General features: G+C 35.0%; 3 protein-coding genes and 1 long non-coding RNA gene across 13 annotated transcripts; 2 read left to right on the top strand and 2 right to left on the bottom strand.

Moving 5' to 3' along the window:
• Nucleotides 1–351: 351 nt before the first annotated feature.
• On the top strand, nt 352–5,544 carry LOC136779723 (uncharacterized). Its single transcript, XM_066737467.1, has 4 exons — nt 352–461; nt 2,278–2,616; nt 2,823–3,057; nt 3,468–5,544. Exons 2-4 carry the CDS (start codon nt 2,283–2,285, stop codon nt 4,159–4,161), a joined length of 1,263 nt encoding a protein of 420 aa, XP_066593564.1. The 5' UTR covers nt 352–461; nt 2,278–2,282; the 3' UTR covers nt 4,162–5,544.
• Nucleotides 5,545–5,699: 155 nt separating this feature from the next.
• Nucleotides 5,700–14,107, bottom strand: Sara (Smad anchor for receptor activation). 10 transcript variants are annotated; one of them, XM_066737461.1, is made up of 17 exons: nt 13,958–14,107; nt 13,452–13,546; nt 12,349–13,380; nt 11,245–12,258; nt 10,663–10,895; nt 10,494–10,593; nt 10,328–10,401; nt 9,593–9,770; nt 8,932–9,147; nt 8,704–8,826; nt 8,446–8,610; nt 8,219–8,378; nt 7,737–8,152; nt 7,413–7,656; nt 7,227–7,347; nt 6,978–7,139; nt 5,700–6,875 (listed from the first exon to the last, which is right to left on the bottom strand). In XM_066737461.1, the coding sequence occupies exons 2-17, from the start codon at nt 13,507–13,509 to the stop codon at nt 6,720–6,722; spliced, it is 4,452 nt and encodes a 1,483-aa protein (XP_066593558.1). In that variant the 5' UTR covers nt 13,510–13,546; nt 13,958–14,107; the 3' UTR covers nt 5,700–6,719. The 10 variants fall into 10 exon arrangements, with proteins under 10 accessions (XP_066593558.1, XP_066593551.1, XP_066593554.1 ...); XM_066737454.1 differs by having other exon boundaries at nt 11,245–13,380; XM_066737457.1 differs by having other exon boundaries at nt 8,932–9,120; nt 11,245–13,380.
• Nucleotides 14,108–14,292: 185 nt separating this feature from the next.
• Nucleotides 14,293–15,827, top strand: LOC136779690 (uncharacterized). Its single transcript, XR_010823645.1, has 4 exons — nt 14,293–14,698; nt 14,793–14,932; nt 15,119–15,478; nt 15,624–15,827. It is a non-coding gene; the product is annotated as an uncharacterized lncRNA (long non-coding RNA).
• Nucleotides 15,819–17,637, bottom strand: LOC136779689 (uncharacterized). The gene is made up of 6 exons (XM_066737417.1): nt 17,529–17,637; nt 17,295–17,434; nt 16,881–17,221; nt 16,625–16,818; nt 16,230–16,535; nt 15,819–16,151 (listed from the first exon to the last, which is right to left on the bottom strand). Exons 3-6 carry the CDS (start codon nt 17,179–17,181, stop codon nt 16,104–16,106), a joined length of 849 nt encoding a protein of 282 aa, XP_066593514.1. The 5' UTR covers nt 17,182–17,221; nt 17,295–17,434; nt 17,529–17,637; the 3' UTR covers nt 15,819–16,103.
• Nucleotides 17,638–17,714: the final 77 nt, after the last annotated feature.

Raw genomic sequence — 17,714 nt, 5'->3', positions numbered from 1 at the left:
TCGATTGTTTACGTTTTTCTAGATATGACATTTCTTGACCTCGAGTTTCAATCCCATTGTACATCACGGTTCTTTTATCTTTACACACCGATCGATTTATGAGACTGAAGAAATACAATCGTTATACATTCGTACAGTTCAAACTAAATATTCCAAGTATGGTGAAAAAACCATATATAATTCTTTTTAATTAAATCCTGTCCCTTACATCAGATTTTTATAATCCTTTTCTTACGCTCTTTGTATATGTAAGGTTCAATGATTGCAGGTTTAATTTTGTAAGACCTATAACCATCAGTTATAAAAACTGTCGTACAGATTTCGTTAAATAATTGCTTCATCGTATTTTTATTCTAGCTCCTTTGCTAGTGCGAAGCTAATCCCTCTGGGTCGACTAAAACCAATCCCCGTCCCTTTACCAGGAAGGGATTCAAACTCGACACGATGGAGTCTAAAACACGGTAAATCCCCTAAAACTTCTACTAAGCCAGTTTAAAGAGCAAAGTATCTCTTTTAGAGTTTCCAGAAAATAGAAGTAATAATCAATTTTGTAAATATTACACATTTGTGGCCTCTATTCATTAATTATATAAAATAATAATCTTTGTAACAAGATACTTTTGATAAATTAAAGCTGCAAGTTTTAAAAGCGACGCTCTGTATACGAATGAATCTCTTCGTTGGAACTATAAACATTTAATGAAATTGATATTTATCGCCATGTAGCATAGAAAACAATCTTGCTTTCTCGTATCACCGAGACGTTTACGACTATTTGCAACAGCACGTTTATTGTCCTTAGTATAAACATTCACTATTGCTATCAATTGCGTCTTCCTCTGAGCAAACCAATGAAATAATTAGTAAATACAAAACTCTGTAATATAAACAAAAAAAAAACACTTTTTAGCTTCACCGAAATGTTTACATATATCACTGTTGCTTTAAAATGCACGAGAGAAAACTTTGCTCTGCTCGCACTTGACGTTGAAAATAGATCGGTGGACTAACATGTAATTTTTGGCACACAATGCAGCACGAAAACTAGTTTAGGAGCTATCGATCGTTATTACGATAAGATTTCCCTCGGCGCGGGAAACGTTTAAGGAAAATTGTCACGCCTGTCGTGATTTTCTAACGCGGTAAGTAAGACGTTGGGCGAAAGGAGGAAAAACTCAGATTTTCCGATTTGCATTTACCGGAAAAAACGTTACATCATAATAATCTATTTGACTGATTGCATCAAGAGAGGTAAAAAATGAGGCAGGGTTGAAAATGAGAAATTTAACGATTTGCGAGCACGATAGGAGAACGTAGGGTCATTTCCGAGTGGCATGAAACCTCGTGGATGAAGCGTGTGGACGTAAAGGGATGATCGGGTAAAATTTTTCGCACGCGCGAAAGGCTTTACCACCGCATTGCGCCCCTTTAAAACGGATCGAAGCTAGTCGATAATTCCTGCTTTCATTATTCTATCATACATCGCCCCGCAACGATACACGACGACCAATCCATTGAAAACAATGTTTCGTTCATTTTTATCAATAAACTTTACTTATACTATCATATACTTCCTAAAGCGATAAATGCAAATCAGTTTATTTTACGTGTATGAATATTCTCGCTGACTCCATAAACCAACGTGTAACGTGTCAATACACGCGATGGAGGCTAACAATTCACGATCGATGCAGCAGTAGGTTTTAATTTTCAAATAATTAATTCTTTTACTTATATCAATCGCATTCGAGCCTATTCGTGATAATACCATAAAGAGCATATGCTCTGGCGTTGGATGAACAGATAATGGATTTTTAAAACTAAAAAGCATCGAGAGTGAATGTTTTCGCAGAGGCTTCTCGCATTGGATAGAATTCGGTATCGGTCCTTGTAACCGAACGATGTTTTCAAGCTGAGCTGGATGGTTGTTGACTGAAGGCTCGCGCCAGGGAAAGTTGACCAGTCGAAATTACGCATGAAAGTCTCATCTTCGTAACTGATAGAAAGTCCATGTGAAGTAATACTAGCTTGACCCGATATTAGTCCGCACCTGTCACACCAGAAAGAGAGTCACGACGAAACTGAAAGGGAATTCCTGAGGTTAGATATGTTACAGTACAGCGTAATGGTACACAATAGACTATAAAGAAAATAAAGAAAACTTCTCTCCCGAATAGAAGAGAAGTAAAGATAAATAATACGTGGTTTTTGGGTTGAAGGTAGATGAGTTATAAGCAGAGTCGTCGAATTGCTCGTTAAATAAACTTTTCCTTCCAGGTGAAATGAGTAGCAGCAGTGGCAGCGGAAACTTCGGGGTTAGCGTGGCTGCTGGGCCATCGTTAGTGACTGCCCAACAAGGTCAAGGGGTGGCAGCCCTTCTGGTGATGCTGGCAGTCCTATGCTTCATCTTTGCTTATTGTTGCTGGGGCGCTCCGTTCTGTAGATCCTTTTGTCGACGACACTGTTGCTGTCGTCTCGAGGATCCTGACTCTGAAACCAATATCAGCACTGCCGAGCAACCTGTGGTCGCCACCCCCACCATCATTCTCCTACCCCATGGAAGAATGTTGGTCGTCGATGGAACCATCTTTACCCAACTTCAAGCTGACACGACTGGTTATTCTTCTACTTATACAATGTCTCTTTTATATCATTCACTTATTAATTCTCTTTTTCAATTCACCTTTCCTCCCTTAATTTGCATTTCATCCTCTGCTTCTTTTGTTCGTCCATTCGTGTATCCCTAAAAATTCATAGCGACACACATACATTGTCATTCTTTGTTTCCAAGTCTCACCCTTCGTTCACTCTGTCCAAAATAGGATTGGACTTAATGGAACTAGGTGAGAGCGTGATTCGTGCTCAAAGGAATCCTCGTGCTGTGACAAGACACCAGATCCAAAGCAGCCAGTGCAGCATCTTCGAGATGGACGCTGAAACTCCCAGTAAGGACAGTCTAGGCTCCGTTGGGTGCTTCCCACCTCCTACCTACGAGAGCATCTATGGCAAGGAAGAATCCGACATGCCTCCTTCTTACTCCGATATTTTATTGCACAGGTGAAGAAAATATTTCTGAAAAAATAAATAAATATTAAAAACAAGAATATCAAAAACCACCAAGCTGATAGAAAATAAGTTGGTATACTAAAACGTTGAAAAACCTTGAGGGAAGGCACTGGCGATGATGAGATAAGACACGTACTCTATTATCGCGCTGCTTTCCGCCAAATAGGAATAAACGTAATTAGAGCACGTAACAGGCTGAGAGATTGGATCGACCGTTACTGGGTCAAACCCCTCTTACCGTGGCATCGATATTTTCCTTGCACACTATATATATATACAGCATACATGCTCGTGGAATATTTACAAATCAGATCTTCATTTTACAATTCGTTAATACAGTCCTAAAGAGCACATTTTTCTTAAGAATAATCGCAGTTTAATCTCAGTCATTGATTTCACAGGTACGGAGACTTCCCTTACGAAATGAGTCTGCAAGATTTCTATCGGGATGGGAAGGACGAGATCGAGATGCAAAGCTTGAACGGTTTTCCTCGCACCATAACAAATCCCTTGAATGAGATTCCCTATCCCTACGTGGCAATGAACAGTTTCTCGTCGCAGAGTTTCCCACGTAGAGGCGTATCGAGGAACTCGTCGATCATCAACAACCCTTTGGATAGTTACTACATCGACAACGAGTTGGAGTATTATCGACTGAATCGTGAGATTGCTAGGAACGACGAGAGGATCTTGAATATCACTGGCCTCAGGGATAACTCGAGCCAAAATCGTAACGACGAGATGCAGGACCAATGCAACAGAGAGCTGGACAGTTGCAGTAACGAGGACATGAACACGAGGAACAGAAGAAGAAGCAACAGCTGCAGGAGTTACCAGGACAGGATCTCTGTGAATTCCTTCGATGCGAACGACTCAGCCTCGTCTAGCAGAACTCATCAAGGTGTTTCCAGGATGTACGGAGAGATCGTTGATATCGATGAGAGCCAAAACGAGATGGTTATCAATGATGGGTACAGGACCACGATGGGCAATATCACTGGCAGTCTTGAATCAGCTGGAGAAGAAATTGTCTTGCCAGAGGACGATGCTGGTAATTTTAATACTCTGACGGATATTCGCGAAAGCAGAGTGTAAACGCATTAACTCTATTCGCATGGACAATAAATGAATCGACACGAGTCAATCGCTAATGACGCGAGAAAACAAATTTGAGACGATGGATAGAGACGCATCTCTGAATTTTCCTAAGACCCTGTCGCAATTACTTCTGCATCTGGATTGTTCATAAAAGCAGCAGACTCGACTTACGACAGAGTTTACAATATTAGAATGATCAACGACTGAGATCGCACATTTCTATTTGTCACGCTTCATATTTGTAAAAACAGATGTGTACATTTGTGATTCGTAAGAAGCCAATAGCCACATTCACATAGCCTTTTCCACTCGAGTCATAAACCGTGCGTGTTTCATGTGGATTCGAGACTTGTCACGAGCATTTTGCCAGAGGCCTTTTTAAGTAACTACATAGAGAGATATAAAGAAGAATCTCATTTTCCTTTACCGTGCAATGCATCCAAGCATACGTCGAACTATTTTACATGGAATATCACTGCGAGTGTAGTTCGTAGACGTGAATGAAAGCTGAGCAAGATTGATAAGCTCGTACGTGAGAGTGGTATGGGTGCAATTTGCTGGCAAACTGCACGTAATTTCACATTCAAATATATATATATATATAGCTTCACGCAGCTCGGACTAGTTAAAACGCACGCGTTAAATCATTTTCGCTTCAGCTATGTCCCACTCGATGGCTTCAAGAAAAGAGAATCAATCCTTTTACCACTGCTGATTTGCACAAGGATTAAATGCACTTTTCTTAGAGGAATAGTAACCGAAGAAAATTACATTCGTCTCTGCGCAGAGGATAATCACTTATTGCTATAAAGACGGAGCTATATTTTTCGGGCTTACAAGATTATTTCAATCTGCCTGGTACAATTACAAAACTATCACCCACACTCGTTAAAACAGATAGTGCTGTACAGATTCGATAGGTCCAATTTCAATTGTTCGTTTTAATCAGTATGGGTGAAATGTACGATTAGAACCGTGTGCAATAACCAAATTGAATGGTTAGCTTGATACAAGCACTGTTTACACAAGCTAATACAATTGAGGTATTACACTGATTCTTCGATTTAAGACCCGAGTAGATGGATTTGGATAATCTATATTCTGAACGTCGCAGATCAATGTTATAACACTTAAAAGCAACGAAGTCATTAAAACTAAATAGAACATATTTTGTATGCGTTTGCAGCTGCGAATGATTGCTGTCATTTGCGGTGAGAGGCCGTTGGCAGGTTCCACACGGCGAGTAAAAAGACTATATTAAGCTGAAGGTAACTAAATGCAACGAAAACTGAGAAGGAAAAATGTCATTATCGAAATGTAATGCGGACAGTAACGGTACCTGCCGAGCACAATAAACAAATAAAAAATTTTTCGTTGTGACGAAACATTCATAAGCATTAAAATAAGTCTATGGATCTTTAATATTAATAAATGTAATTCCTCGTTAATTAATGTAACAAGTTTCATTTCTCCCTTCTCTTATTATTAATAAAAACAAAGTTTTTCGTTTAAGCTTATTCCAATTCGACTGCGAGTGACATGGAATCTATAATTTTATTAGGCAATAAAGAACATTAATCTTAAAATAAATTCTAATAATTAAAACCAGTTGAGATCCACAGCCGAAATGACGTATTTTTCAATTTAAGTATGAAATGTTGACATCAATCGGACATTATTACGAATGCAGGAATTTGTCGACAATATCGTCAGCATTTGTTAATCGTCATTTATTTAAAAATACAATATACATGATTAATTTGTGATAATGAAACGTAAAAGATAAAAAAATATCACACTATCGATATTGTCGACGAACATTGCAAGATATTTTAAAAATTCAACAATGAGCTTCAAAACGACAGTAATAATATCAATAAAAAGTAGACACTGGATATGAAAATTCTCAATAGCCCTCTAGGAAGCCTACATTCTCTAAGAAAGACAACCTGTGGTAAGTTAGTCACCGACTAAATACTGAGTGTACACGCATTGCGTGTATACACGGGTTATACATATGCTTATCTGAATATACATAAAAGAATGTAAAACAACACAATTGCTTTAAAAAAAGTGTTCCCAGGTAAAATAATAGAGTTACATTTATATCCTCATGGCGTAAGCGCCTGAAAATTCCATTCATCTAAAATAGTTTTGGCTGATCGATACAATTTAATGACTTTACATTATATTTTTCATCGAGTATTCCAATAAAACATCAAAGTTTAGAAATTTCGTGTCGACCACAAGCGATAATTAGAAAAGTGATGAAAATCCTGTGAACTCTTATCTTTTTATTAATTCTAGTAACACATTCAATTTTTCTGTTTCATTCTAATGCTGAAAATGCATATTTAAAAAAATCTATATTATTACACGATTGTGCAAAATTAAACCCAATGAATTTTTGTATTCGCTCGTTGATTGACACAGGAAATTACATGTTCCAGCTGTTTCGGAATACCCTGATTGCACATGATTCTTTTTAATAATACCTTATTCATGCTCCATTAAAAGCACAACTTGTTTTGATATAATACATAGATACAATTTGTTCAGTCATCGAGTATGTAAAATATTAATTCAAGTACAGTATGTGTGTCTTGACTGTTCTGAGCAGCTTTATGCAATACTTGAATTAACTCGTTATCCAAGCTGTTCATATAAATCGGTGGCAATCTAGTGCCTTCACTGCCAGCTTCGTACCCGACCTACAAATTTATAATATTAAAATTTAACTCCAAATGATACAAATATAGATGATACCTTTTAAAACAATGAAAATTCACTATTTAATAATAAGGAGGACTCACGTTATCTGGATGAATTGTTGTTCTTACACCAATTTTCGTGAAACCTGCTGCTGCCAACAAATCTAGCAATTTGACTAATGCTGCACATGTTGCTCGTGCTATGCTTTCAGATATTTTATTTAAGTCAATAGGATCATGCACTCCATTTGGTTGATCATCGGACTGTAACGGAAAAATATGCTATAAATTAACTAATACGCAAAATCAATTTCTTCTTAAATTCTGTATGTCTATTAAAATTGTACAAACCCTTATTATAAATACTTCAGTCCATCGAATGAATCTACTTGCACCTTTGTAATCAGTTCCATTGTGGACTCTGATTGATGGAATGCCATCCATTATTTTATCATCGATTGGACTTTTCACTCTGCAAAATTAATTAAAAAATAGGATTAAACTTTTAAACACAAACTATTCACATCTTCGGCTCACCCTAAATTGAATTGTGTATCGTTCTCCACCCATTTAATATTTACAATCTCGTCTGGCTCAGGCGTCCCTAATCGACCACAGCCTATTGAAAAATCTTGCATATTCTTCAATGCTGCCTTTAAAGCTTCCATTTTTTCTGGCATAATTTCAACTACCAATCCATCTTCGACGATATTAGATTTTGCAGACAATCCCATTGAAGACTTCAATGCTCCATTAATTACAATAAAACTAGCTCCAGTTACTGAAATTATACAAAATAAAGTTAAAAACGTTTAATTTTGTATAATATTGCTTTGTCTTTCTATATAGTATTTTTTTTACCCGTTCGTGGCTTGTTGTGAATGTTGATTGCTTGCGTTTGATAGTTGCTTTCATCACCGGTATTCGTCTGGATGCACACAAGGTGCGAATCAGCAACAATGCTAAAGTTCGATGCATATGCAAGAACATGATCATTTGAATTATTCAGACCCTTAATCACTTGATCATAGCGATTTTTCGGAAACATAACATCCGTAGTTCTGTTGTTCAAGTGGATCCTCAAGCCCCTCACTCCTGGTAAGGTATAACTGAAGTTTCTAAAATCTGCTAGAACCTTCATTACCGTATGCCCAATTTCGAAATATACGGCATCGCGCAAACGGACAGAAACAAGGGGACATGGATAATAACGATATTCCGCTCCAAGACGTAAAAGCAAACGCAGAGGAAACACTTTGGCCCATGGTATTTCCCACCTTAAGAAAAAAAAAACTTAATAATCAATTAATTCTAGAAAGGATAAATGATAAATAAAATATTACCTATGAATTAATAATCCTACTAAAAAAGGCGCCGGAGGTACAACGACTTTTTGCAAACATTGTAGTGTTTGTCGAATAAATAAAAATCCTGCATGTTCGCGCGAGCCCAATAGATTTCCACCTTGATGAATCAGAACGCCTAACTCTGATATTGTGTTACCTGCAATACAATCAACAAATAGATAAACAGTGACATAACTTTAATTCAATAATTTTCTGTAACTTACCTTTAATCGCATCAAGATATATTTGATTAATACACATAAGTAAATCCTTTGGTAGCTGTGTTTCTTCGGGTAAAGCTTCCACAAGTAATATTACTTCATCCTGACCTACACAGGCCAGTCCTTTGGAAGTAAAGTTCCAGCAAATCTTATTCACGCAACAATTTACTGCACATAAAAATGTTGATCGTTAATATGAGAAACCTATACACAAAATCATAAGAATATTATGATAGAGCTATTATTTTATGAATTATTTACAATTTGTTATTTTAACATAAGCATATAAATTCCGATTAATTGCAAACATCACTGGTGGTTCACATTCATTTTTAAGTGATTTGTAGAGCTGAGCTTGGTCTGTCACTTCGTGATAAGAAATGCCTGCAAAAGAAATAAATCAAACGTTAAATAATTTACTAGGGAACAGGGAGAGAATTAATAAAAAAGAAACTGAAGGAAATTAAATCTATTAGAGATCTTACTTACAGCCTTTGTGTATGGTAACAGTTGGCGGTAAAAGATTGGGATTTTGCGGTATGTGACTATTGGTAGCACGGTCCAGTGGAGGAGAGTTTTGCATCCAGGCATTGCTATTCCTGGTATATCCCTGATTGGCCAATCGTTTATTCGCAGCTATGCGATAAGGCGGCCTCAGGTCCCAAGATGAATCTGGCTCTGTCAGGTCACACCCAGGCCTTATTCCTGTGTTTTAGTTATAGGTGCGTGAAAACAAAACAAACGGGAAAGGGAGGGCAAAGGCAGGACCAATTACGTCAAAGACGTCTCGGGTGGATAAAAACTCAAAATTAATCTTTGTAATGGGTTAAAGTGTACGGAACGAGAGTAAAAGAAATCAAAACGTTAACTAAAAAAGGGGAAAAATTATGGTAGCTTTTGATCACAAAATACACACATGTACTAAACCTTGTTAATGAAATGAATTTTAGTCAAATAAATCATATAATTTATAAATATTAATAAAATAAAACATTTCTCTATATAGCTGAGATTTAAGATTAATTCTTTAATTAAAGACAATTCTAAAAGTTAATTTCATTCAGAACTTTTGTCAATACTGCCAGTCTATATTATGTATAAAACTTGTAAATCTTGCATTAAATAAATACAAATAATAGAGTATACTCACCATCGCTAAATATGACAGATTTTGATCCTTCCGCGCGTGTTCTGACAGTACCTTCTCTTTTTAGAACTCCAACGGGCACCATAACTGTTGGGGGTGATGGTAAACCACCAACTAACTGCTGTAAAGGCGGTACGGTCGAACAGTATTCCATAGGATTATTCGGATTAGGCTGTCTGCCCTACAATCAATTGTGGAACGTTCACAATGTCGGCGCTCTATTCTGGCTTTTTCACGCAAATGTTCTCCCTGACTTCAAGCAGAATATTTTAAAATTCCACCCGAGTTGAGGAACTTGGCGTGAAACTGTCCGCCAGTTAAAATCTCTATTACTTGAAACTAATGTGAAATCAACTTGTATATCACAGGTTACAAAGATGCCAGAATTGTTCAAAGATTACTAGCGGACATGCAGAAACGGGCAAGAATGTGAATACTACTGAGAACTTTTACTCAAATAAAAGGCCTATAAAAGAAATTTATAAAATTGAGTTGGAATTTACAAGAAAATTATTTGATGCATGCTGCAATTTAGGTGTTATATAGAATTTCAGAAATTTTTACTTCCATCCAAAAGATAGAATGGAACGGTCTCAATTAATGAAATTAATCGACTGTAGTTGTTTACTTCACGCACTTTCTTGCCATGCACAATGTCAGTGTGAACGTAGGCGGTATCAACGTGCAAACAAGTCTAACCAGGCATAGTTTTAGGTATGTTCGAGATGGTTCTCGTACCTGTAGTGAACTTACATCGGTAGAAGTAGCTGTATTATACCCTGGAGCCCAATCAGATCCATGCTCATTTTCCGCTAAAAAAAATATAATTACTCTTCAATTACTTACTGGTAGAAAACATAAATGTGTAAGTAACACACTGACAATAACAAATTAAATGCTTCACCTTTTACAAGAAGTTGATAGCATGGGTGACACACACGCGAGTCAATATTTCCTTGGTATTCCAAACGATATCTCATGCTGCAACATTTGTTGCACAGTACCTAAAATATTAATGATAAAAATGAGTTTTTAATTAAAAGGAAAAATTTTACCCCCCGATGACACTTTACCTTCCCACAAGCTCGACAATGATGACGCCTCTTGAGAACGGTAAATTTCACGTCACACAGCATACAGTTTGGCGCATCGCTGTCAGGTACCCAAAACGGAGGCTGTTTACCCAGAACTGTGCTACTTTCCATTGTAGAACAGTCCGATGCATCGGGCGAGGGACCTCGATCGCTACCATCGACACCATCAGCCTCTGGACGTTCCCCGTCGGTTCGATTTACACTGGAAGCTTCTACAAAGAATATTTCGAAGCTATAATGTATATGTCACATTCTGTCTGTATTGCAGTCTTTAGTATACCCTTATCACAAGGCGCAAGTTCGAAACAATAGAAATTATTCACACTATCACTCAAGAGTGATTATGAATGTAAAGGAAAAGATAAAGCTGAGCGTTATTCCAAATAATTTGTTAAAAATAATTGCTGAAAGACTTGTGTACTTATGGAATGTACTTGACGAGATAACGTTTAGGGTCCGTATCGACAGATTCTTTAGCCGATTATACAATACCTCAAAATACCAAAAAAAAAAAGATAAAAAGTGTTATTGCAAATTAGATAGAGATAAAACGTGTAATACCTTGTTGCTGTGCATTTGCTTCTGACATACTAATATCTAGAGTCTGTGGTCGCGTAGGCCTCTCGCTTTCATCATGCTCTTTATACTTTGCACTGTTATCAATAGATGATTCTGTACCAAATGATACTGAATCGCTTGCTCCTTCATTGTTATCTAATTGACTATTAGAATCTACAACGTTTCTGTTGGTTCTTTCCTCTAAACTCACTTGATTTTCTAGTGTACAATTTACTACGACGTTATTATCATCATCTATCTCATTAGCGATACTGGGTGAGTCTTCTATAGTTTGTACAGATTCTTGCAGATTACTCGAATCGAAAGCTGACGTATCAGTTTCCGGAATGCTGCCCTCTATCCTTTCACCGATTTTTTGCTCTTTCTCCGACTCAGAAGTTTTCCATTTCACTTCCATTGGTGGCTTTTCCAATTTTCCAGGATTTTCAGAGATTTGAACAATTTTTATCAAGTTTGGATCAAAGTTTTCACCTGGCTTCGCACTTTCTTTATTGTCTTTTTCTTGGACCTCCCTCCCTCTTGCACGAAGAGTGTCTGCTGTGGGATTTTGGTACTGCTCCCACTCCTTTAGATCTAAAAAATTATCCTGCTCAGATGTATTTGTGGTCTTTCCGTAATCGATGATGCGAAATTTTTTGGCTTTCTCCTGCAATTGCTTTTCAGAGATATTGGGCAGCTCCCCTATTACAACGCTTTCGAATATGGGGGCTTCGTTAGCGTCCTCATCGTGTGGATCATTATGGAATGTATTTTGTGGGAGACTTTCTGTTGCAGCCGTATACAATGGTGCCTGCACGTTTTCGTATGTGGCAGTTTCATTCAGTCTCTCCTCTGCCTCTAATTCTGCTAAATAATTTTTCAACTCCTCCTCAGATAAATCATCTATGTTGCTAAATCCTATAGGTTTACGTGCTGAAAGCGAACTAGTAGCAATCGGGCCTGGTAAAGTTTGCTGTAATTTACTTGTAGATGCCAGATGTTTGGAATTTTTTTGATCTATTGTTTTGTACATATTATTACACTTTACATTTGCCTCGTTACTACTCATGGCTGTTATCTCCGATGTAACAACTGATTCATGCTCACCTTTATTTCCAAAATATATACATTCATAAATAGGATCTTTAGTTTCCACATCATACGGTTTAACCTGCTGCATTAAATTTACATTCTCATAATTATGCAAAATCTTATTAGTTGTAGACTGTGCTTTATTACTGGATACATTTTGATCAATGTGAATATTCTCATACACATGCTCAGTTTTATTTGGATCTATTACAACCACTGTAACATTATTATCAAACTGCTCTGTTAATGGCTTATTCCTTAACTCTAATGTCTTTATTTCGTTTTGCTCTGCACTCACTGGTTCTGATGCAACTGGTAGTAATATATTCTGATAATTAGGAGGATTTTTAAGTTTTGTATTCTTTTTACTATTAGACATTTCAACAGTATTATTCAAACTTAATTTAGTAGAATTTGCCATATAATTTTGTTTACTCACTCCACTTTCAGGCTTAATATCAGTTTCTTCTTGTTTATTTCTAATTTCTTGATTTAGCATTGCATCTGCATGATCTAAGCTTACCGTTGGAGCATTTATATATTCTTTCAAGCTGTTAAACACATTGCTGACAGTAGGTTTTGAACTTGCCTGATTTAATTTTTTATCATAGCTGGTTTCAATTTTTGAATTTCTATTTTGTTGTTTTAGTAATGTCTTTTGTGATATGTCATTGTACACTGTCAAAGAAACCCCATCAGAGCCTATATCAGGCTTTTCTGTAAGCTTATTACTTATATGAGAGTTGTGTGTATAAAAATTTGGTCTATCATTATTGTTTGGTGATGTAACTCCAGTTTTTTCTGGAAAACTATTACTAGTTCCTGGTATATCTTCCTCAGTTAAAGTTAGTGGTATCTGTGTACAAGATTGTTCAGAATCATTAATTTGGTCAGATGATAAGACATTTTTAAACCCATTGTTAGTTTTCTCTGCTCCCTTCACATGTCTACAACTAGTAGGATCTAAAGATTCTGTTGCATTTTTAGCAGATATTGACGATGTATTATTAGCTGGATAAGCTTCTGATGCTACTTGCTCTTCACGATCTATAATAAAATTGTTTGACACTCAAGTAAAGATTAAAACTCAAAGAAAATTCATCTCAGACTCCTTTTACCTTCATTAAACTCAAAATCATCTAGAACTTTGTCTAAATCAACAGCAAATTTCTCCATTGTAGTCTTTAAAACACTGTGTCATCAGTATTAATATCTATTAAAAACAAAGAAAAATTAAAATTAGCTTCAACTTAATAACTTATTTAATATAATTCTAAGAAGTATATTAATTCTATAAAAGACTTATATACAATTACTATAAATAAAGAGAATTATAAGCTTACAGTTCAATATTGTAACTAATATTTGATTGTGTCATAACTTAATAATAAATCAATTTATAATTCAATACAAATGATATACAAGTTCCTGATACAAATGTTGTTTTGTAGAAACTTTTTGCATTAAGTAACGAAGTTTATTGATATTGCATTATGACATATGACGACGTATATGTAGACTACATTAGGAGTGTCAAAAATAAGACATGTTGATCACAAGACTTTAGGAGTTAAATAGAAATACGGAAAATTTAATGTAAGTAGGGGAAGTATAAATCCATTACCATATAATTTCTTATATACAACATTCTACGTCTTAGTCAAAAATTATTAACAACGTATCGCACAGCGCAATTGTAGATTTTGTAAATAATTAACTACCGCAAGCAATGTAATACCACAATCTACTGAATTCTACTGAATGGACTACTAATGTATATACATATTTAAGTTAGTTGTGTCACCGCTATCTGTGTGCACAGATGCTGCTGTATGCCATGTATATGAGTGTATGTATATGTATTAGGTGGTACTAATATGTTTAGGTGGTACTATATATATACTTTTGCGTGACATAAACTATAGATTTTCAGTACTCACGTCTCACAGTCAATAACGGAACACGGCCATAGGTAAAGGTATTGCACACGAACGTGATTGAACCTAGATGACCTACCCACGAGCCAACCACGATCGTTACGACTGAATGTTCTAACGGATCCTCCAGAGGGCCTTGATGGGGGGCGATGGCCTTGATGTACTACAGTAGGCGATGTAGGCGTATGGCGCCGTATGGTCAAGTATGGTGCCGTGGTGTACTAGATTGTAAGATTAGCCCCGGGATTCATAAATGAAACTTAAGCTCAAGTTCAAGTTTAAGACGGGTAAACTCTATAGTCTACGTAACACACCTTATAGGTTTCAAGGTGAGCTTGAACTCAAGTTCTCTTTATGAATCCCGGCCTAGGATAAGCCAATGAAATAAACCAACTTCAGATACGCATATGCAAACTTTAAAATTTAGGGTGAGTCCGACCAACTCATTTTAATTTAAAGGGACATTAAAAAGTATCACCAACCTTAGAAAAGGAAAATAATTTTATGTTTTAACGTTTCCAGCTTGCACAGGTTATAGTATAATGAATAAGGAATAAAGGAATACAAAAATTGGACCAAAATACCAAATTACCATAGAGGTAAACTTCAACAAGTTATCACTAACTCCGAACCTCGTCATTCCAAATAGTTTTGCTTTTAAGGTAAGTTTTTTATTTTGCGTTATATTCTAAAAATAATATTTGTCAACAATGATAATTTTTTAAAATAAATGTAAAACAAGTTTACGTCAGAAATATAAGCTTATCTTTGAGAATATTTCATAGGATTCCAATTTGAAGCAATTCTATCTAGAAATTGGTTAAAAATTGATTTTTTGAATTTTTCAGAGTTGTATGAAGAATGGACGATTTCAGAGAATATGTTTCAAGATTCTTATTCGAAAATGACAATGCAGAAGAATATTCTAGCGTTGAAACATTTCAAATACATAGAGAGATGATAAGAGATTTATATTGTAGCAGAATCGAAAATTTTGAACAATACATTTCAAGATTTATATTTGAAGATGATGATGAGGAATTTACTTATGCTCAGACATTTCGAAGACCCAGAGTAATAAGAGAAAGAGTTAATTATTTAGAAATATATGATGATGTTGATTTTAAAAAAAGATTCCGCTTATCAAAAGAAAATGTATGTAATTTGTTATCAGTAATTGGACAAAAATTACTTAATAGAACAGAACGGTAAGTAAATATGATGTTAACTTATAGATAGGTTCTGCTTATTGATATCACCCAAGCGAAGAATAAGAAAGTTTATACTTTTTCTGTTTTGTGATTGCAACGTAATTTTCGAACATTCTCAATTAATGAAATTTAATATTTTCAGGAATAATGCAATCCCACCGATAATTCAGCTTCTACTAATGCTTAGGAACAAAAATGAATGAGAATTTTAGCTGAAGGATGGAACAGTTAATTAAAGTGAAATAGACTACTGTTCGCTGTATATATGAAAAGATAAATGCAGATGTTGAATGGTAAAATATGCAATAATTGTATGAATAACGAAATAAAATTATTAATATTTTAATCTAAATCAGTTCTTTAATCATTAAACAAGAGAATATGAAACTTTGAATAACATTATTAATTTTAAATATTAACTATAATATCACAGAGCTTAACCTTCACTTGATATAATTAACATATTAAGTATTTATAATATCACAGGGTTTAAACTTTAGATCATATAATTAATTAACATAGTAAACATTATTAATATCACTGGACTTTGGTAACAACGAGAGTAAATGTCACATGCAAACAAATTTTAATCGATATCAGTCATAACCTATACTCCTTCGTCCTATTCAACATGTAACTTTTCGTGATATTCATCTCTGGGAAATGCAGTCTAAAACACAAAACTTAAGATGAAAAATACATAAACACCTGTCTTCAATTACTAAAATTATAAACAAAAAACTATTACCAGTGTAGTTGAATGCATGTTTGCTGATTCTTTTAGTTTGACCTCTAACAATTTTACTTGCAATTCTTCCTTTTTCAATTGCATATTTAGAATTTTTTTCTCATAATTTGCTTTTTCTAGTAAATGCTGTTTCATTAAATGAGCTAGCTCTAGTTTGCTTTCTAATAGCAGGTCTCCTTTTATTTTCTTCTTCTTAATCGTTGAATTAACAGCTATTTTATTGCTCAATGGTGGACTTATAGGCTTCTTTAATTGATTTGGAGACCATTTATCCCACTGATTCACTTCATTTTCATCAATTAAAAACTAAAAATGAAATTAAACATGTTTTAATAAAAAGATTTATTAATTTACATATGCTAATTTATACTACGAAATAATAAGTTTTGTCTTACTTGAAAAACTGCATTATCCGCATCATCTGGATCATCAGCCTCTTCTTCAAAATAATTTTCAACTGGAGTATTAATAGAAGACGAAAAACTAGTATCCGAGTCAAATGGGTTATATAAACCATCTACTGATTTTTGTATTATTTCATATGCTTTCTCATATAGTATGTTTGGCTTCACTTCATTTCTACCACCACCTGAAAGAATTGTTATACGTAAACTAAGAAAAATATTATAATTGTTTAAACATTTTAATTACCTGTTTTATATAACTCTTGCTTTAGTTTTGCATAATGTTTTCTGGTATTCGTTTTTGTATTTACCCAGAATGTTCTTAATGACTCACTGTTTATGTGTTGTCCATGCATTCTATAAAATTTTGTACTGATTTCATCCCACGATTTATTTTTCATAGATGTGCTTACAGCATCTGTTTTCTTGTTTTCTATAACCGCCGAAAATTCTTTTATTAACTCTATTATTGTCAGTTTCTTATCAAACGTTAAGTATTCTTTTTTCTTGCTTTCATATTTTGTTCTTAGCTGTTCATTAAGTTCCATCACTACTAGCACATCCAGTTTTATTTACTTCACCAAAGTCCTTATGTATAATAAAAAATTATCATTGTTGACAAATATTATTTTTAGAATATAACGCAAAATAAAAAACTTACCTTAAAAGCAAAACTATTTGGAATGACGAGGTTCGGAGTTAGTGATAACTTGTTGAAGTTTCCCTCTATGGTAATTTGGTATTTTGGTCCAATTTTTGTATTCCTTTATTCCTTATTCATTATGCTATAACCTGTGCAAGCTGGAAACGTTAAAACAAAAAATTATTTTCCTTTTCTAAGGTTGGTGATACTTTTTAATGTCCCTTTAAATTAAAATGAGTTGGTCGGACTCACCCTTAAAGCTCCTGATTGGTTTAATTATGATACAACTATAGTTTTTACGCCATTTTTAAGGTATTGGCTTACACCAAGTCACCAAGTAAAGCAAGCTCCAATAAAGTTTAAAATGAAGACAAATGGAGTGAAGGGGTAGAGATTGGACAGAGACGTAAAAAGCATATATGTATAGTTTCCGTCACG

The sequence above is a fragment of the Prorops nasuta genome, unplaced genomic scaffold (assembly GCF_024137725.1).
Source record: "Prorops nasuta isolate Cenicafe-Biocafe unplaced genomic scaffold, Cenicafe_Pnas_1.2 PNAS00017, whole genome shotgun sequence".
Classification (NCBI taxonomy): domain Eukaryota; kingdom Metazoa; phylum Arthropoda; class Insecta; order Hymenoptera; family Bethylidae; genus Prorops; species Prorops nasuta.
Note: the sequence above shows the minus strand (reverse complement) of the source record. Positions and strands in the feature narration are given on the sequence as shown.

What these genes read in the sequence shown, in the direction of transcription:
- Sara (XM_066737454.1), bottom strand. Translation starts at nt 13,509, where the DNA reads ATGGAGAAATTTGCTGTTGATTTAGACAAAGTTCTAGATGATTTTGAG. An exon ending in CCGATGTAAGTTCACTACAG is followed by an intron (nt 9,771 to 10,327) that starts GTACGAGAACCA and finishes AATTGATTGTAG; the next exon opens with GGCAGACAGCCTAATCCGAA. An exon ending in GTAGGATTATTAATTCATAG is followed by an intron (nt 8,153 to 8,218) that starts GTAATATTTTAT and finishes TTTTTTCTTAAG; the next exon opens with GTGGGAAATACCATGGGCCA.
- LOC136779723 (XM_066737467.1), top strand. Translation starts at nt 2,283, where the DNA reads ATGAGTAGCAGCAGTGGCAGCGGAAACTTCGGGGTTAGCGTGGCTGCT. An exon ending in ACTTCAAGCTGACACGACTG is followed by an intron (nt 2,617 to 2,822) that starts GTTATTCTTCTA and finishes TGTCCAAAATAG; the next exon opens with GATTGGACTTAATGGAACTA. An exon ending in TCCGATATTTTATTGCACAG is followed by an intron (nt 3,058 to 3,467) that starts GTGAAGAAAATA and finishes TTGATTTCACAG; the next exon opens with GTACGGAGACTTCCCTTACG.
- LOC136779689 (XM_066737417.1), bottom strand. Translation starts at nt 17,181, where the DNA reads ATGGAACTTAATGAACAGCTAAGAACAAAATATGAAAGCAAGAAAAAA. An exon ending in CGGATAATGCAGTTTTTCAA is followed by an intron (nt 16,536 to 16,624) that starts GTAAGACAAAAC and finishes TTTCATTTTTAG; the next exon opens with TTTTTAATTGATGAAAATGA. An exon ending in ACATGCATTCAACTACACTG is followed by an intron (nt 16,152 to 16,229) that starts GTAATAGTTTTT and finishes TTTGTGTTTTAG; the next exon opens with ACTGCATTTCCCAGAGATGA.